The 21,108-nt window shown below is 33.2% G+C and overlaps 2 protein-coding genes across 5 annotated transcripts in view; one reads left to right on the forward strand and one right to left on the reverse strand.

Annotated features, from left to right (window-relative positions):
- The window catches only part of LOC105320175 (interleukin cytokine receptor-related protein 1), a 35,166-nt gene extending 28,220 nt beyond the window's left edge, over positions 1–6,946 (reverse strand). For 2 of the 4 annotated variants that reach the window (XM_066082298.1, XM_066082297.1), the window contains exons 1-5: positions 6,584–6,899; positions 2,269–2,308; positions 1,138–1,308; positions 852–970; positions 107–281 (exon numbers count right to left, since the gene is read on the reverse strand). In XM_066082298.1, the coding sequence (XP_065938370.1) occupies positions 107–281; positions 852–970; positions 1,138–1,308; positions 2,269–2,308; positions 6,584–6,718 (640 nt within the window). In that variant the 5' untranslated portion in view covers positions 6,719–6,899. Of the gene's footprint in view, positions 1–106; positions 282–851; positions 971–1,137; positions 1,309–2,268; positions 2,309–6,583 lie in introns of all 4 variants that reach the window. The other 2 variants (XM_066082299.1, XM_066082296.1) reach the window with 2 other exon arrangements.
- Positions 6,947–10,189: 3,243 nt separating this feature from the next.
- Positions 10,190–19,377, forward strand: LOC105320509 (uncharacterized). The gene is made up of 4 exons (XM_034451427.2): positions 10,190–10,379; positions 15,469–15,559; positions 16,272–16,447; positions 17,716–19,377. Exons 1-4 carry the CDS (start codon positions 10,337–10,339, stop codon positions 17,913–17,915), a joined length of 510 nt encoding a protein of 169 aa, XP_034307318.2. The 5' UTR covers positions 10,190–10,336; the 3' UTR covers positions 17,916–19,377.
- The last annotated feature ends 1,731 nt before the right edge of the window (positions 19,378–21,108 follow it).

Here is a 21,108-nt window from a genome sequence, read left to right on the forward strand (position 1 = left end):
ACTCGGGAAAAAAAATCATGACATTTAATGGCCTTGAGAACATTTAAGTGTATTAATGATATTTAATTTGTTTAAAGAATATGCCGTTATTTTGTCTATTACTTACCTGTACAATCCGAATTTGGAGGACAGAATCCCCATTCACCCCACGTCCCGGCGTTCTCTGTCGCGTTTAAATAGCGGTCATATTCGGCTGGGGCTGGAGGAAGACTCCTGCTGACCAACAGAACAGCGGGGGCATCGGTCACCTTCATAGGCCATATATCCGTCCAGAAGTCGGTCTGTGTAGATATCAAGAGAATTATTTTATGTGATTAGACATTGTTATTAATATACCAATTTATAACCCATTTTTTTTTCATAGATAGTTTCAGCTGTCAATAAGATATACATGTAAGATAGTATTTAAAATATGGTCGAGGATGTCAAAATTAAATTTATCTATAAAAGATTTTAACATGATCTCAAGTTTAGAGAAAATTTTTTACCCTAGCCAATAAAAATAAGGAAAAGTTCAGCCTAAGCTGCATCAAATTTCTTGACCAAAAACATTCTTAGAACCATTTACATATTGTGGATTAAAAACAAAATTGTGACACGGTCATTTTTAAGGGGGGGGGGGTGTCGTACATGTATTTCCTTGAATTTTATCAATTTTATCTTCATTCCAGGATACGACTGGATTATATTTTTTTATATTCAGATCATGCAACACTCCATATTCACCTTTCAAAATCAATATACATAATATAAATTTTTTGTTTGTGAATGGTAACATGTTGAAATAAGGAGTTTCATTGCTATTTATGATACAAACTTAATGCTACACAGTGAAAATAAAATCCACTTGCCTCCACAACATCCGTGTACGTTAGTTTAGCTGCAGATAAATCAAAAATCAGACAGCCGTAGTTGCTATCCAAATTGTAGGAATAAATGAGTTCAAAACCTTTGAGAACTTCAAAGCTCGCTTTAAAAAAAAAGAATATCATAATCATAATAAAGAAAAGGTATATAAAAAAGTATACAAAATATAATATACCAGTATAAAACTAATAAAAAAAATTCTCTCTTAAAAATTCAAAGTATGAAATCAAGTAATATTGGGTTGTCTTAATGAATGGACAAAAACCCAACCTGTGACAGGAGCCTTCAATGTTATCGTCAATCCGGGGTAATATTTATGGTTCGTTGGATATTTCTTGTGGAACGGACTGATGACCATTGATTGTGGTTTTTCCGGAAATTTGTTTTCCTTCGACACATCATACAGGTGAGGGAAAGCGGTAACTGCTTTAGCTGAACATCCTAAATTCCAGCAATGACAATTTACATGTATTTACAATTATAACACGTTATTACGTTATATATGATTCATGTTACAATAAACATATATAAGTAACAAAGTACAAATACAAAATATTATGTTATCATTAAAATCACAAATGCATATAATTGAAGATTTAATGTTAATATAAATATATTCTAATGTACACAATTGACTCTGTCTAAAAATTTGGATTTTTTTTTCAATTTCATTAAAATCACAAATGCATATAATTGAAGATTTAATGTTAATATGAATATATTGTTATATCCATTTCTAATGTACACAAGTTGACTCTGTCTAAAAATTAGGATTTTTTTTCAATTTCATTTAATTTTCCAAACCTATAACTATAAAAAAAAAATCCCGAGCCTGTTTTTTATGGATTCAGAGTATTTTATAACCACCAGAAGAAGGGTAAATGAAAAAAAAAACCTGTTCTAATAATTTTCTTCTTTATTCTAAATGAGAGCTTTATTTTTGACTCATTTCGTAAACTATACATTTTATATACAAATGTACATGTACCCACTAGCAATATATGCTTCGCACAACAGACCTCTGTTCCATTTAAAGGGCACATGTGTACTGAACGCACGAGGTTAAAATAAACTTTTGTTAAACACTGTAGATTTCTCGGTAGAAAAAAACAGAACATGCTGTGTATTCAGTGACCCCTAAGATTGGCCGAAACCCGGAAGATAGAATTATTGGCCGGGTGCCGATTTTTACCTATGTATATAAACTTTTAAAGATTTTCTCCAAGTAGATCCATTGACAAGATCTTTAAAGATCGTAAATCATTTGTACTATCAATTGTCAAACTGTTTACATTTTTCTGTTGCGCCTTTTTAAAACTATTTTTATCAAACATGATCTCTCTCTCTCTCTCTCTCTCTCTCTCTCTCTCTCTCTCCACACACAAAAAACAATATACATACCTTGATCTCTTATGAAATAAACAAAGCAGGTAATGTTTGGCTGAAATCAAAACAAAAAAACAAATAAATACTCACTGAATATTACATTGACCATGTATTAGTGAACAGTATAATTATGCAGAAAAAAGGTTTTAAAAAATCATGTAATATTGTATTATCAACTATAATACACATGCTTTTGATTTAAATTAGGATAATTTTAATCTATTTTTTCCGATACTTTCATTAAGAGGGCTGGCTGATCGTTTTAATTTTTAGATTATAATAATCTCCTTACAAAGGAGAGTTTTGTAAAAAAAAAAAAAAAAAAAAAAAAAATTGTAAAATGTTAATTGTAAAGCTAAATCATTTGAATTTTTCTTTTCTAAAATAATAACTTTAAGGCTAAATATTAATTCATTTCTAACGAATATACAGGTCACTATAATGGGTAATTTATTGATCAACCATCCTCCTTAACACAATAATACTGTACAACAACCAACATCTCTCTCTCTCTCTCTTTCTCTTCCTCATTCTCTCTTGATGTCATTTTTCTTTCCTTTTCTCTCAAGCTGTTGTATATCAACGTCAACATTTTTCTGTTGCACTGTTTTCAAACTATTTTTATTAAATTCTCTAGTAGGAATGTCAAAGTGTATATGAAGATAAGGGTTACTCTCTCTCTCTCTCTCTCTCTCTCTCTCTCTCTCTCTCTCTCTCTCTCTCTCTCTCTCTCTCTCTCTCTCTCTCTCTCTCTCTCTCTCTCTCTTCTCTCTCTCTCTCTCTCCTGAGCCACTATGTTTTTTCCCGTTTCAGTCACAATATTTAACTGCTACAGTGGTTTCATCAATATTCGTTGAATACCAATTTTCGTGGATTTCGTTGTTGAGTTGATCCATGAAATTAAATATTCATTGAAATGTAATTTCTATTAACATTTTGTATTGAATGGGTCATTGGCCACGAATTTACGTATTCTTGAAACTGTGATTTTCACTTTATCCACGAAAATTGATACCCTTGAATATTAATGAAACCACAGTAAGTGATCCTTTATCTCTCTCATCCAATAAAAACAAAACAGTAAATAAAAACAACAAATAAAACAAAACATCCTTTTTATCTTCAGCAGGAAGATAGGAAAGTTTAGCAATACTTCATATTTACATAAAAACAAGTTTTGTGCCCTAACTACCCGCGGTTCAGAGCCTCGCATATTGTCATCATATTGTACATTTTGAATTTCCTGGGTATGCGTAGAATATGTAAATACATAATGCATGAAAACAACATCAATATTTTGGATATTAACTAAAAATAATAAAAATTGAATCTGTATGATACTGAGTATCAAGAATATTGATTCTGCAGGATACTGAATCAATGATATTGAATCTGCAGGATACAGAATATCAAAGATACTGAATATCAGGGATATACTGAATCTGTGCAATACGGAACATGAAGGATATTGAATCTGTGGAATCTGTGGAATACGGAACATTAAAGATATTGAATTATTGGAATATGGAACATAATGGATATTGAATCTGTGGAATACGGGACATTAAGGATATTGAATCTATGGAATCTGTGGAATACGGAACATAAAGGATATTGAATCTGTGGAATACGGACCATCAAGGATATTGAATCTATGGAATACGGGACATTAAAGATATTTGATCTGGAGGATACTGAATCAAGTTTTCAGGATGACTCGCAGATGGCGTCCTTTTATATATGTAGGTCATACTTAGATGAGAGAACACTTGAACATACTGATACACGTATCGTACCGTAGGGTCTATCCTCTAAAACTGACACCACTTGAAGGACTCTTGCCGATCACTCGTGACTGTTTAAGTTCAACTTAAATCGAGAAATTGACCACAGCTCGTAGTATAGTATTTTTCGAAAGCGAACATTTTTCTTATTTTTAACACGTGTATGTTGATAGTAAATGTTTCCTTAAGTACATTAATTATAAGTAGGCCAACTCATCTATCTATCTATCTATCTATCTATCTATCTATCTATCTATCTATCTATCTATCTATCCATCTATTTGGAAAAATAATGTTGAGTATGGCTTTAATGAGCAAAAATTGAAATTATTAAATAAAACTAACAAGCATTTTGTAATTAATACTTTTCAAAAGGGGAATAATTATAAACCATTAAAAAAAAAATACATCAAACTTCTACACCAGATGTGCGTAAATACTATGCATGACAAATTCTCTTGATAAAAAAAATCGCACGCGTATCAAAAAACTAGGTTAGTACTTCAGAATCTCTTTGTGTGAAGCGTTTTTACAAAATGTAGTTTTTTTTAAAAGACTCTTGAATTTGGAGAAAGAGTACTCACTTAATTCAGGAAGTCATTAGTAGAACTTTGAAATGAGCGAACCAGCGAAAGCCTGATGACGGCGCGCTATCTCATGTACGCAATCGTAAGGGAGGGATTCTGAGAGGCTTTGAACCATGGGTAATTATGGTACGTAACTTGTTTTTATGTAAATAAAAAGTAATTATACAAAATTGCACTCTCTTCCTAGTGCAGATAATTTTGTTTGTTTTGGAGTTTTTATGTACTGTTTTGTTTTCATTGCATTAGAGACGATAGAACAATTTGATGTAGAGAGAATTTAGTTTAAAATTATGAAACTGAAACAGAAATTTTTTTTAAAAGGGCAAAACCAGTATATCAATGTGAGAGAGAGAGAGAGAGAGAGAGAGAGAGAGAGAGAGAGAGAGAGAGAGAGAGAGAGAGAGAGAGAGAGAGAGAGAGAGAGAGAGAGATGGTGTGCGCTGTGAAAGAGGGAGAAGAGAAGGGCAGGGAAAGTGAGAGAGCTAGAGCGAAACGCATGCAATAAGAAAGAGGGGCGCAAAGAGACAGGGGCAGAAATGTAGATATAGATAGTAACTTAGACAACTTGATAGCAACCTGACTGATCTGACCAAGGTAGCATAACACAGGTAACCCACAAAAAACTTCAGAGATTAGTCTGCGTTTTCTTTAGTGCAGCGCCGAGATAACCGGCCTCAGATTTAAATCTGAACAACACCCCTACACAGAATGAATATTTCAACACATCCTAGCACAAATAGAAGTTTTGTTTGTATTTAAACTGCATTCAAGTCGGTTTTTTTTCAGCATTTACATTAATCTGTTAGTATCGATTTTCTATGGATGACCTATTTTTCGTTAATGACACTAATGAAAAGCTATAGCAGAAAAGGGGGAATTTTAAATGGAAAAAACCACCCCGGAATGTATGGAAAAATATATAACAAGAAGCTACTTGTTAAAACGCGATAAATAATTACAGAAGGAAGATGGAGGCTGGGGGTTTACACAAAATATAGTTGTAGGTCTTAATTGTGAACAGTACGAACAAATGTCGTTTTATATATGCGTTTTAACTTTTTATTCATTAATTTATTTTTAAATCTTTCAATATTCTACCTCTTTCTAGTTAATTACAACCCTCTTTGTATAAATAGCTACTTCTATTTACCATTGAACAGCTTAAGAAATGAGGAAGGTATATATATATATAACCTTTTTATTACTAGGATTTATTTCCCCGTTGATTGAGGACGTTTTATCATTTTTATTCATTTCTTTTTTTTTTTCTTCTTCTTTTGTGCAGTAACTGCCTATTATCATTCAGGATTAAATAGCACTTAACAAAAATCAATTATCATATTGAATTCACACAAGAATGAATGCATGAGATCCAATGAACTGCAAGGTTTTTTTTTTTTAATTCTGAATAAGTGGATATTATTTACGAAATAATAGTTATCATACTGGGGAAAAACGTGTTTATACATGTACATGTGCTTCTTTTGACACATTTACAATATCATATGGCATAGTTTTAATTGTGATCATAAAACTTATGAATTGCTGGCGATGTTAGACCATTCTTGGTATAGCTATATCAGGTTGCTAGTGGAAACGTTTTTATAGGCAGATATACATGTTTAAGATATTTTTTAAATGTAAGTCGAATCTCCGTGTGCTTTAAAATGAACTTTAAAAAAACTGTTGTTGCAGGTAACCTGAAGCTATACTTTTTGTGAAAAAGAAAGAAAGAGGAAGAAATTTAACTCTATCATATTTGTCTCTAACTAATTTTTCTTTCCTCTCTCTCTCTCTCTCTCTCTCTCTCTCTCTCTCTCTCTCTCTTAACATTTCAATCTATCTTTGTCTCGCTTCTTTTACTGAAACTCTCTCTCTCTCTCTCTCTCTCTCTCTCTCCCTCTCTCTCTTTCTCTCTCTCTCTGGTGAGTTGTAATTCCATATTATCTAAGTACTTACGTTTGATGAACAGGTGCGATTTGAACTAATTTCCACACCATTGACAGTAAAACTCGCAGTTTCAGACTTTGTCAATATCAAAATAAAAATCACCACAGTCAGTCCCGAAAGCACTTTTTGTTGTGTTTTCTTCATTGTAATCAAAAACTAGTGCCGAAGAGTCAAAATTGTTCCGATAAAAATTCAACCGGCTCAAGATTTCCCGATCTACTGATAAAACTTTTCTTACACATGCTTCTACACACACCTAGAGATCTTCCTTACTCATGTCTGTTAAAAAGTTGTAAACAAAACGAGTGGTCGTTCGTAGCTATTGAAGCTACAGGCGCTTACGAAATTTCCGGAACGGAAAAAGCTCCTTCAGATTGAACCACGACTAATGCTTATTTTTCTAAAGTCAATTCACATGGGATTTTTCATCAATGAAGGGAGGGACAAGGAACTTAAAATCTATTTATAGGATATACCTCTGTTATCTTAATATATGAATTACAATCACTTTCCTTGTTTGATGTCAACGTCGGATTAAAGATTAAAACAATATTGATTTGATGATTGATTTTCTGAAATGCTGCTATCATTTCCTTATATATCTCTATGGTTTTACAGATAACACTGCAATATCTAGTTTCATTTTGATCTTGATTTTGATATAGACCGTGAGAGTTTCAATGAGCAATAGGTCCCAAATTGTGACATAAATTATACATTACATATTATTTGTATATTAAATGTTGTTTTTATACAACTTATTAGAAAAATGTCTTTTTAAAAAATTTCCTCAATGAGAGTATGTACATTAATTTATTCGCAGAATGAAATAAAAAATAAGGCATTACACTCTATGTCTTTAAGCTACATGCAACTATTGTGCTTGAAGATTTTGTATACGTTGTTTGTTCTTATTAATGATAGATAATAAAAAGAAATTGTGACATAATTAAGTTTTTAAATTTAACCTCAATATCATTTACTTTATGTATGTTGGATTTTCTCCAAGGGGAAGGGGAGGCTGTTATGTATAAAGTTACTGGTTTTAATACTTTGAGTACAAATGTACCAATCTTATTGATCGTGCAGACACCCTCCCTTAATACTCTCTGTGATTGGGCCAGCCTTGTTAATGCATAGCCGCAGTTAATTACCTTAATTGCTCTACATTATAAATGATACATATGCTCTGTTAAGCACCTTACATGCGCGGATCTAGAGGTGAGATAGATCGTACCCTACTCCTGGATAACTCAAAATCATTAACTTCACTTAGTAAAATAACAAAAAACAGGACCACCCCCCAACCCCAACCCCCTCCCCCGTGAAAATTATCTAGATCCGCGCATGTCTTAGTAATATTATATAAATAGTGCCCGTTTAGATGGTTAAGAGTTGAAATTGACACCCCGAGAAAACTATTGTCAACCGACGCGAAGCGGAGGTTTACAATGGTTTTCGAGGGGTGTCAATTTCAACTCTTACCCTCCTAAACGTGCACTATTTATTTAATTATACTGAATGTCTTAATTTTAAAGAAAACTTTACTACTTTTATATATGAATGACGTGAATTCTTTGGCGAACCGTACGCGCATAGTTTACGCGCATGTAACAATTCGTTATGTTACCCGTTGCTTAGTGTGTTGCTAACGCTGAGGGCAATAGAACGGATTATCAACTGCGTCTAAACCAATCAGATTTCAGTATTTAACATGAAAGTATAATAATAGGTATTATCCTAAATGTATTTTCTATAATTCAAAGTTAGATATGGACGCTAAAAGTTTACTAGATAAATAAATTCGAGTTCAAAGAAAAACTGTACTGATAAAATTGAACGATAACCGGGAAGTCTTCGTTGTTCTGAGAATATAATAATTATGGTGCATAGTAAAGTAGGTCAAGTAAAGTGGGGAAAAGTGAAACAGATCTGAGTTAAGGAAATCTTGCTTTTCCTTGGACCAATCAAAAGACCCGACCTTCTTTCTTTATGCTCAAGGACAATTCCGTGTAAATTACACGTTGCGAGCGAAAAAGATGAAGACTAAAATTAGTGCATTTAGTTGCAACATACAATGAACAATTACCGAAAGATTTACAATCAAGGACATTTTTATAACCATAACGCGGACCAAAAAAATTTTCACGGGGGGGGGGGGGGGGGGGTAATATTTAATGTGCGAATCCAGAGAGAAGGGATTGAGGGGGTCGAAACCATCCCCATCCACGGGAAATTCAAGCCTCCTTATTTCAACAAAGTTGAGTTACAAAAATTAGGCCTCGGACGCATCCACCCCTGTCCACCGGAAAATAAAATTATCTCGCAAATACCCCTCCCCACTGGGAAAAATATCTTGATCTGCGCACGTGCTGGAACTAATTTGTCCATTTATTTGTCTGATTGATAAGAAAGTTACAATTTTGATTATATGGTCAATACAAGTTCTAGGCTTAGGGCCTCACACATAAATTATAAAATTAAGATTAATTTTTAATCTTGAGTAATTTAACTAAAGACTGTTGTTTTGATTTTTTTAAAATAATAGATCTACATGTAATATGTTTACAGAACAGATGGTACATACGGAAAGGGAACTTTTTTTTATCCAAGTTGTTTAGCAGGTGACATTTTTAACGACCTTTAGACATAGCTATAAGAGTATTTTTAAAGACCATCTGTTGAAGTTTAATTTTAGTACGATGAAAAGATAAAATCTCTTAAAAATTTCAAGTTGCATTTTCCTGGGTGTCTACGACGTTCTGGATAGGCACCCATTGGGGCGAATCTACATCACTTTATACCATTGAAAAGTGGATTGCATGCAGGTTGGTAATGAGTACTGTGTCCACCGATACAACGCGATGACTCAGATTTAATAAAGTAGAAAAATACTGTGAGAACTGAGTAACTACTTAAGAGAGTCAGAGTAAAAAAAAACACAATACAAGGACAAAATGACAGACGAATAAAGATGAAGAGATAGAGAGTAAATCGCAGACATACACACAGACTGATAGACCATCGGAAACACAAAAACAAAAACTGACAGAGACAAAAGCAAATCATACCAGAGAGAGAGAGAGAGAGAGAGAGAGAGAGAGAGAGAGAGAGAGAGAGAGACGGGAAGGTTGAACGAATCGCAGACGGGGAATGTAGACAGAAATTCAATGACTGACTGTTTTTTAAAAAAAAATTCCAATACCACATTGCATACGGTTGCATGAAGTTATAACATTAGAATATCTTTTAAACATTGTATGTATAAAATTGATAATTATCTACAGAGCAGTGCCTCCCCCCCCCTCTCTCTCTCTCTCTCTCTCTCTCTCTCTCTCTTTTAAACTGTGGTGTAAATAGTAAGACAAGTGAAAAATTCCGAACTGATTCTCAACTTTGAATGTATTAGGTTAATCTAATCTTTAATGAAAAAAAACCTGATAATACAATTATAATACATGTAATAGATCCAGTGGGTCTGAGGCACCCAATGTAAAAATCTTTGTACAGTGTATTCTCCTTTTTATTTGACGTATTGCATACAAATGCAAACAAAGCTATGATCCTCAATGTGGAAATATTTCCCATTCATTCTCAATGGAACAGCAAACATTCATATATTGATTTTCCCCCAGTAGGTACCCGAAAATCGACCCGCACTTGTAATAATTCGATATTGTAAAACAAAGCTACTATGAGAGATTGCGTTTTGACTGAAATTAAGAGACTGTGCACGAATTAATGTCTTGAAATTCAGAAATCATGCTGGAGTATTCATTTGCGAGGATGTTTTTCCTAGTCTCGTGTAAGTACATATTCTTGATTTGATTTGAACATATTTTTATTGTACAATAATACAATTGGGATTGGGCACAAGTTCCCTAACTTAGACCGCCCTCACCAATACAAAGATATAATACAATATATGTGTAACAACATAAATAAAGGTCAGTGAATAGAATGGACGTATACATACATGCAATTGACATGTATATAATTAACAACAGTGTACTAGTAGTTATCTATTCTTACATATTCTTATTTTATGTAACATTTACATACGAGTGATTTCAAAATTGACAACCATTTTTTTCTATTGAATTCTGTATCATTTCATAATTTTTTTTCTAGGAATTTCATTTATTTAATCATTATTTAATCATTATGCATCTATTTATAGAACAACGATAGCGAGAAAATAAACGGACCATGTTCTAAATAAATAAAATCAATAACAACATAGCAAAAAGTAAAACAGAACTCCGATTATTTTTCAAAAGTATCAAATTGGTTAGGTATTAGTTTCAACGTTTCATTGTATCCTACAGTAATAAACTAATATCTGAGCCCAGGAAAACTGATGTTATTAATATTTCTCACAATTAAAAAATTACCCTCTACCTTATAATACACAAAATATTTAGATACGAGAATTTTGTTTTATTATGTCAAAAGTATATAACGTCAGGTGTCCTCGTATCTAATATTCAAATCGCGTGATTACGTTTACTTGTGCTCATACGTCGTGTTAGGTTTGACGTGTACATGTGAACTATTGAATAACGAAATTTCAACTAAAACTTAATTTTTGTTGTTGATATTGTTATTTATGAACACATTCAATCTGCTTATCTTCAAAAATCACTTTGTTCAAATTACGGTTATTTCTTTACAATACCATAGTCGTAAACTAAAACAATTTTCGAGTGCTAGTTTTCTTCATATAAAACGAATTTTGACCTCTGAATTTATATCTCGATTGCAACGTACCGTTATCCTCCGATATGGCGAAAGATCTAAAAAAAAAAAATACCAAAGATCATTAATTTGTACATAAAAAATGACAAAACAAAGAAATATTTTTTCAAAAAAGTCATGAGTAGATCCCACTAAGATGAAATAAATTCAAAGCCAAGATAAGGTGCACCAAAGAGCAATTACAAATGGCAACGATTGCCATTACAAATCAAGTGTAAACATAAGCGAGTTATCTCTCTTTTCGTACAAAAGCATTAAGCCTGCACGGATCCAAAATCTGAGTGCGCAGGATACAGGATCTGAGGTAAAAGTGACGCGATGATTAATACAGCCACGCATGATTATATATATTGGAAGTGAAGTGAATTGCACTTCCTGTTTTTACGGGAGCATAGAGAGGAGTGGGGTTCACCTATTGTGCCATAAAATGAAACGTGCAAATAGACATGTAACGTACGTTCACTTTTAACTCTGCAGAATATAAAATGTCCTTTTCTGACCCAAACGGAGATATATAAGATGTGTCATTTGTTATAAATGACACATTTAATTTAAATTACTTATTTAAATTAACAACCACGGATCTTAAAGGGGAATGTGGAGGGATTTCCGCCCCCTTCCCCTCCCCGAAAACTCTGATATCTTGGACCAATCCCCCCTTTATGGAGGGTAATCGTGTTCAAAAATCTAGACATGTAAACTTGTAAATCCTAATATGTAATCGTGTTGATGTGTGAGCCTGAGTATGAGTATGTGTTATTCTGATCGTGTAACCTAAAAAACTCGGACATACATACGTGTAGGATTTGACTCAGTTCCTTCGCATGATGCACATTTTGCAACTTAATTGTTTACATTAGTTAATTAAACCTTCAACTTTGCACACTTTCAATCCGTAGTTTCTGCATTTGTAACTCCAGGCTCGACAATAGCACATCTGACATGATACAAATTGACAAATGTTAAGTCTACAAGTTTGTCGAATTTTGACATGACCTTATATGGCAACTGCCTTGCTGCAGGAAAAGGCATGCCGTAACCGCCGGAATGAACAAAAAATAAACATAATATTCAGCTAAACTGTTGCAATAAGCTTTTAATGAACGACACCTTTTCTATCGAAAACACCAGTATTATTTTTATTTTAAAAAAATGAGGTATGATTGAAACTGGACCAAACAGGAAGAGGTTCATGTAGAAAAAAAATCGTTGCCGATGTGATGAATGTGCTAATTTCCGTAATATAATTAAATCTCGTAGAATTATAAAAGGAAATGCCTAATATCTTATTTTTATAAAAAAAAAATTGACATGTAATTTAAACTGGAATATAAGTTAATGCGTACTCTTTTCTAAAAATGAGACGGATCAAGAAATTTCCTACATATAAGGGGGTAAATATATTTTAAGCGGCATGGGGTTCGAAGACCGCCGTGAGGTCCCATGTAACTCCATTGCTTCTAAATTCTACGAATTTTGAGAGAGAATTTTCAACCGGGTTTCCGATTACTAGTATTGAAATAGTAAAAATGGCGGGCGGGCGAGTGGCTGTCAAAAAGGTACCCTTATTGTACCGATCACTTCTCGAACAGTTTTCAAGATAGGAAGTTGTTCTTTTGCAGATCAATTATACATATATCAGAGGTATGCAAATTGCTAGGATTTTGATTTCTGATAATTTATGAAAAAATATCAGCTGTTGAACTTAGTCATTTTTGGGCAAAAACATTGCATATAGAGTACCCCATTTCTTTGGATATGTAGTATTTATCAATTCAGGATTGACAAATGGATTATGGATAATGTTCACACAAAAGAAAACCCAGTTTGCTGTCACATTGATCTTGTTATTTTTCTGAATTAGTTAGAATAAACGACCTGCAAAGATTTGGTAATTTTTCGCGGAAAATTTTATGTTACTTTACATGTATTTAGACTTTTTTTGTTGTGTAAGTGAAATAACACAATCTTCAATAATAAAAAAAACTAGCGCATATTTTTGTGCGCCGTAAATTGAAGTTTTACTATGGGAGGCACTGTAGCTCCCAGGTCGTCAATCTGAATTTTTTCAAACCGGGAGCTATAGACCTGCAGCTTGTTCACAAGTGGCTGTAAGCTGTATTATAATATATAGCTCTCCAGAAAATTTTTATCAACCAACTTCACAAAGTGAGTCTGTATTGAACCGACATTCAGGACGTCATACTCATATCCCGTAATAATTGCTTGAAATAATTTTAAAAAATGCCAATTTTTACCTGCATGATAGGCTTTTTTCCCCATATATTGCAAAGAAACATTTCTTAAAATAAATTATACACATTTTAATTTCACGACAGTTAACCTTATCTTTGGAATTTTTATTCATTTTTTAAGGGGGTGTCGCTTCTTATGTCTCATATTCATCACAATCTCAAAACCAATGTCTTTAAATAGTTTGTTTTTCTTATCGATAACTTTGCAACTCAGCTGGCCGACCCCGTGTAAATTTTATCAGGGGATGTGGGGCGCGGGGGGGGGGGGGGGGGGGTCTTGTCACAACTTTGTGGTAGCGATTAGGATGCATTTGGAGATATTTTCCTAATTCAGCCGAGGCCTATACTTTAACAATTTGTTGCATGTACTCTAGCTAATAACCACTGGCATCGGAAGCAAATTGAAAGGGGGGGGGGGGCTAGACTAATCCTCAGAAATATTGAGAAAAAAGTAATTCCCAAAATCATGGAAATCCTAATCCGAAAGGGGGGGGGGGGGCTAGTATGAATTTAGGAACAATAATCTTTCCTACAAGAAAAAGTGGGGGGGGGGGGCCTGAACCCTCTATCATGCTATGTTTTTAATGGTTAGGTATAACTTTGCAAAAAAAGCCCCCCCCCCCCCCCCGGTTCCGACGCCTACGATAACAGTGGCGTCGGAAGCAAATTGAAAGGTGGGCTAAAGTAATCATAAAAAATCTTGACAAGAATTCCCAAAATCATGAAAATCCTATACATGTATAATCCGGGGGGGGGGGGGGGGGGTATACCTTTAACTCCAATCTTACCTGCCCAGTTTTTTCCCCCAAATCATGAAATTCCTAATCCGTGGTGGTGGTGGTGGGGGGGGGGGGGTGCGCTAGTATACCTACTATGACTCTACTAGTATACCTACTATCACTATTAATATTTCATTCTCTTTAAGGTCTTTTAAGGAACAATTTTGTTTGTTGCGAGGAAAAAGTGGGGGGGGGGGGGGGCTGAATCCACCCTGTTGCTATGTTCCTAATGGTTAGGTCTAACTTGGCAAAAAAAGTGGGGGGGGGGGGGCTAAGTCCCCCCCTAGCCCCTCCCCCGGTTCCGACGCCTATGAATAAAAATGCGTATATATCTTTATACACGTGTATTCATACAAAGTCATTAAATGTATTTTTTTCAGTTCTAAGAGGATAGCTGAAGCCGGTCGAATTTTTCACTCGCATCTTTTATACATTCTCTTGATATGTACACCAATCTCATAATTCAATTTTCCGAAAAATTATACTTTCTATGAAATGTTGTTATTCAGAGATATTATGATTATAGGCCTACCTAATATTTTTTTTTATTTACTCCGTCCCTATTCCGGCGATTACGGCATGCCTTTATCTGCAGCTATCCTTTTTCTATCGGTGACGTAACTGTTTCCATATATGGTCATGTCAAAATTCGACAAACTTGTAGACTTTACATTTGTCAATTTGTAAGATGTCAGCCGTGATATTTCAGAAAACGGAAATACAAATGCAGAGATTACAGATGAGAGTTTGTATTATAGTGGTAGGTTACATGTGAATAACAAACAGCATTTTACAGCTGCAATTAGCATCTGTAGAAAAAATTAGATTAAAGGCCAGCGGGGTCAACTCTAAAGTCTTTATCCCTGAGTTTGATAGGTTACACGATCAGAATTACACATATTCATACTCAGACTCACACACCAACACGATTACATATTCGGATTTACAAGTTTACATGTCTGGATTTTTGAACACGATTACCCTCCATACCCCTTAGCCCACGGCCTCTCAACCGCATCCCTTCCACTCGCCGCCTCGGAAAGTTTGCTGTCAAGTGATGTTTGTTATCAGTTTTTGGTTTTTTTTTTTGTTATTTGGACAGGTGTGTGGAAGGCGTCGAGTAGCTGCTATTACAGGGCGTACTATAGGCGGTACTACTGTTACAGATACTACTACGGCTACTCCTCTGATGTGTAAGTCTCTTCTGTAATACATGTAGTACTTCTTTACGGATGATGGGTAGTCAACAAATTAAACATTAATGCATCAGATCAAAGATAATTTGTTAGGCTATACACTAATATTTAGTAAAGAAAAATTTCATGTATTTAAACTTTAAAATTTGAATGTTTTTTCGTAACTCTTGATTCAGAACTTTTGTTTTTATGGAGATTAAAACGGGCTAAAAATGGTTCCGACCACCACCCCTCTGTTAGTTGCATTCATTGAGTGATTGAGGGTTTGTTAGATTGTTCACCAATCGCTCTTTTAGAAATTAAAAAGTTTCTATACCCTGTATAAAGCACAAGCATCTAATGTTAATATCTTTTCTCATAATAAAAATAAAGACCCCCTGCTTATATGTTTATAATTATCTATGTATTACTTGTATGAATTTTTATTATGAGAAATATACATGTAAGTACATGTAGTTTTTTATAAGAAATATACATTACGTAATTATAAGGTGGTAGTCTGTATTCTAAGTAATAGCAAAAATTGTCAATTTTTAAAGCTAAAAATATTAAGATTTTTCTTTAAATACCCTTTGATAGTTAATAGCCAAAATTATCATATTTAAAAAGTTTAAGGTAGATTTGATAGGTAAGTTGTTAAACATCCCGTCCAGTCTTCTTATTTCATAGGAACAATTATATATACACCAAACTTGTTTTGTACTTGTAGAAGCGGTGGTGCCATAGCAGGGATTGTAGTAGGGGTACTAGCAGTTTGTGGAATTGGTATTGCCATCTTTGTCATTCTCGTACTGAAGAAATGTAAGGGGAGAACGATTAGGGGTCGCTCCATCTGGGGGACGCCGGTCTCCAATGTACAGACTGTGGTCTCATACAACAACACAGGTAATGGTACTGCGATTTCAATCATATTCGTGGGTATATTTCAATTTTGGTTGATTTTAGTAAAACAATTCACAATTTAAATTCGTAGCATTTGGCCCTATCAATACATTATATGATTTAAAATAATTGCACTTCGATTAACACTTGATTTACGCGGAATAACACACAACGAATTCCACACAAAATTGGTAGTTGACGAATATGGACAAATTTATGGAGTCTCTTTGATAAGTTGGTATATTTTTAGATTAAAAATGCCGAAAGAATTTAATTTTCTTTATCGATTCCAAACGTGCTCAAACAATTTTTGCTACATATAAAAATTATTTCTTTTAGTGCAACTTTTTTCATTACTTATTTTTCATTCGAAAACAATGCTAACGAAACACGTCATCAAACGATATTTACCTATTCAAGTTACAAATAAAGTTTGTGCATAGACTAACAAAGATGCCTGTAGGTTCGTGATAATAAGTTCATTTGCGACACGGTGACTTCCTTTACTTATACTCATATAAGCCCTGAAATATCATAAAACAACAATATAATTTACCATCAGTTCAATACATGTACATTCCAATCCATTCCATTCCATCGAAATAACATTCTTTAAAGTATTTCAGCGGGAGATAACTCTTAAAATATACATGTAAGACATATCTACAAATGAAGTCATAAAAATATATTACTCAGATAGAAATGTTCAGAGACAATTTCTCACCATTCTATAGGAATAAGCTCATGACACTGAATGCTTGGCGAGGTATTATATTACATTCACACCTGACTCTGTAACATAAACAAAATAAATCTAAGAATGTTTCTTACTACAAAAGTAATCTAATTGACTTACAAATGACCAATTTACTCAAATATCTGATCATCATAAAATTCTTATATACAATTGATTTTAGAATCGATTTATACTCTTATAAATAAAACAAATATTAAACTTTATAATCAACACTGTATTCAATATTCAAAAAATAACTTTTTATTCAAATTCATTCACACTGACTCATTAGCACTTCTTGTTGCACGTTTAGAGCAAGTGTTTTTACAATTATATATATGGACATCATACAGCCGATACATATACAACGATATATAACATACTGTGTAATACAGGGTTTTTGGCATACTATAGTAAGCGATCCAGCTTTTAAATGTACAATAAACGTATTAGTTGGCTCCAGGACTAATTCTAAATCTTAAAGCTTGCACAAATTTTTTCCCTGATTATGTTTTCTCTAAATTTTAATTTCAAGTCCAAAACCCAACCATGTTTCCTCAGCAACATTTTCCTCAGCAACAAGCTTATCCACCCACAACGGCGAACTATGGCATGGGTCAGGGTTCAGCCTTCCAGTACGGACAGCCCCCTCAACAATACGGAGTGCCGCCTCCTGCCTACAATACAAACATTGGATCCGCACCCCCACCAACTTACTCCTCCATGTACCAATGAAAACCGTATATAGCCGTCCTAGAAACTCATTCCTGATTATATCTGCGGTCCGCCTGAAATCTCGTTTTAAAGCACCTCTCGCAGATTTCAAAATGCCGCTTTTCTTTTTAACTGACAGTAATAATAAAAAATTATAGGCATTTGCGATTTGATATTTTTTGCGGTATAATTGTATGCGAAACGACAGAATAAGTAATCAAAAATACTTGTTCTGTGATGAAGTTTAGATGTACATTATACTCCATAGATTAAGGAGGCTGAATGTTTTACAAGTTACTCATCAGATCTACCGTACAAATTTAACAAAATTAATGCGATTTTTAGCAAAAAACTATACAGCATGTGTGAAATAAAACTCTTAATATTTTCAGTTCAAATTTTCGATATTTTCTTTCGATACCTTTATTTTAAACAGAGATCTTCGTCCTAAGAACATTTATTCTTAAGATCATTGATCGACCCTGTTAGTATAAACACGAGCTTTTAAGTACCGAATTCTAATCAAATTGACGAAAAGTACGCCCCTAAATTGCAACATAACCCCTCATTGTCGGGGCGACCTCAAGGTACTCTAGATAATTGCAATTAGATGCCTTGTTTTGTTCTTACACTAAAGATCAAGCGCGTGTCTGTGATATGTTTGTACATGTATGGAGGTAATCGTTATTTGTATCACATAACGTTTTTTCTCTCTGTGATATTATTTGTCAATTGTTGAATTTTATTGTAATCACTATCAAATACAGATATTTTTATCTGAATGTTATTTTTGCCTTATCACCAGATGAGTTGCCTCTTTATTTCTAGCATTGTATGTGTAATTTATTTATTTATTTTTTTTGTTAATGAAAAATGTTTTTGAAAAAAAGTTTCATGTATTAAATATATAAGTCAACACAAAGTCCACTGTCTATTAAAATTATACTAAGGCATGAAAAACAATAATAAAGATATCAAAAATGCTTCATACAGAAAAATCGAAACTTGGTGAGTTTATATCCAAAGGTTGTATTGTAAAGCAAGCTATTTATTTTATATCTATTTTTTTTAAAATTAATTGTATCCCTTTAAACCATCCTTAAGCAGGCTGGGTGGTCAACCAATGAATAATCAGCTCTGCTTAAAATTTAAAGCTATAAGCAACTGTACTTCTATAGGAGATAAATACAGTCTTAAACTGACAACGACAATCGAGTCATTGTAACACATCTAAGCTCTCACCTGATAGAGTTTAGGGAAAGCCTTTATGTGCCTGTCTATTGTTCATAAAAAATGTTTGTTATACTGAACACAATGTCCAGTTTAAATGTTTAAGGCATCTTTTGTTTTTATTATGTTAAAATAATCGGAACCATGTCCATGTTCATTTAAATATAACTTAACATTGACGTATGTTACTTACACGTGTTTACCATGTTTGTCAATAAAAATAAAACATTACAAGTTAAAACTTGGGTTTTCATTGCAAAGATTTTGCAAAACTAAACGAATGGAATGCAGGAAATCCATCATATTTTGCACCCAACAACGACCAAAGAAGCGTATCATATCATCAAAACGATTTTTAGAAGTGTTCCATAAAAACTGTCAATTCACAAATCCGGCCCATTATGCAAAACGCAAAAATCAAGACTACAATATTAATATTGGTCAATTTCAAAAGCAAAAAAACTAAGATAATTACATTTATCTTTTTACCCATTTCCCTCCACCCCGTGGGTGAATTGAATTAAAATTTTCCCTTTCCACCGTCTTTATATAAAAAAAAAAATCTTTTATGACAATAAAAAAAATACAATAAGATTCTATTAATGTGCACATGTTTATATTTTATACTAGGTAAAAATGTATTGATCAAGTTTGTGAAATAGCCAGGATGGTTTTATCATTTATCACTTGTGTGGGGTTCTTTTTTGTGAAAGTGGCATTTATTGATACACTTTTTTTTCTTATACCACACTGCACGTTCACGATTGTATGAGGTATTACGGTATTAAACCCTTAAAAATATTAACACCATGGAATGTGTAAAATCATCGACAACTATATAGAACAGTGCCTTATTCATCTCTCTCTCTCTCTCTCTCTCTCTCAATTTACTTTAAGGTGACAAATACAAATGAATGGTTAAAAAATTAAAATGGTTTTTGATGGAATTTATTTGACTGTACATAACAACAATATTGATTTGTAGTTTCATCTCAGACAAAGACACTGGAAATTGTGAATTTCTGTAAATTTCTGACTCCCTAAGTAATAAGTTCTTAAAATTCTAAACTTTCAATCATATACTAAGTAACATAACCTTTATCGGCATTTCCAATATTTTTTTTTTTAATATCGAATATATCAGGTCAGGTCGATCTTAGACACCAAAGGTACTAAATTAAAAATCTATGTTTTCGGCTTCACGCGTTCATTGGTACATGTTTGTTTGACTTTTTTTCATAGAAATGCAAACAAAGACATGAAGTACATTGCAGATATCTCAATGAACAGCAAAAGTTCATATATTGATTTCCCCAGTAAAGACCCCAAAAACTGACCCTTAAATGTAAAAGTATTCATTATTAAACGAGGCTTCGATTGAAATTAAGGAAATATTTAAACATTTGGCTTGATCTAGAAAATTTTCTATTTTTTAATCAAAAAATCATGTTGGAATATTCTTTGGTGAGGTTATTTTTCCTAATCTTGTGTAAGTACATATTCTTAGTACATTGTATGTATAATATTTTTACAAGTGTTTTAAAAACAAATTCAAAATGGTTAGCCTTTTCTTTCTATCGAAATGTGTCTCTTGTTTTTTCAGGAATTTGATTTCATGTTTTAATCATCATGGATTGATTTTTTTTAACACAATACCAAAAACATGAAATGAACCTTGTTCTTAATACATTTTGCAATCGCGATTTTGCAGGTGTCACTCAATAAAAATTATATTAAAAATACAATTCCTTATAGATTGATTTAACATGTCCGGTTTTTTTTTTTATTAAATTAAGATAATCGGAATTAATCATGCGCATCTTTATTAAACTTAACGTTACGTATGTTCTTTATGTTCTTAACGTTACGAATATTACTTACGAGCTTAATGTTACATTTGTGACTTACACGTTTTTACAGTGTTTGTTATTAAAATTAATATGATATTGTAAGTTAAAACTTGTGTTTTTATTGCAAGGATTTT

This window comes from Magallana gigas, chromosome 4 (genome assembly GCF_963853765.1).
Source record: "Magallana gigas chromosome 4, xbMagGiga1.1, whole genome shotgun sequence".
Classification (NCBI taxonomy): domain Eukaryota; kingdom Metazoa; phylum Mollusca; class Bivalvia; order Ostreida; family Ostreidae; genus Magallana; species Magallana gigas.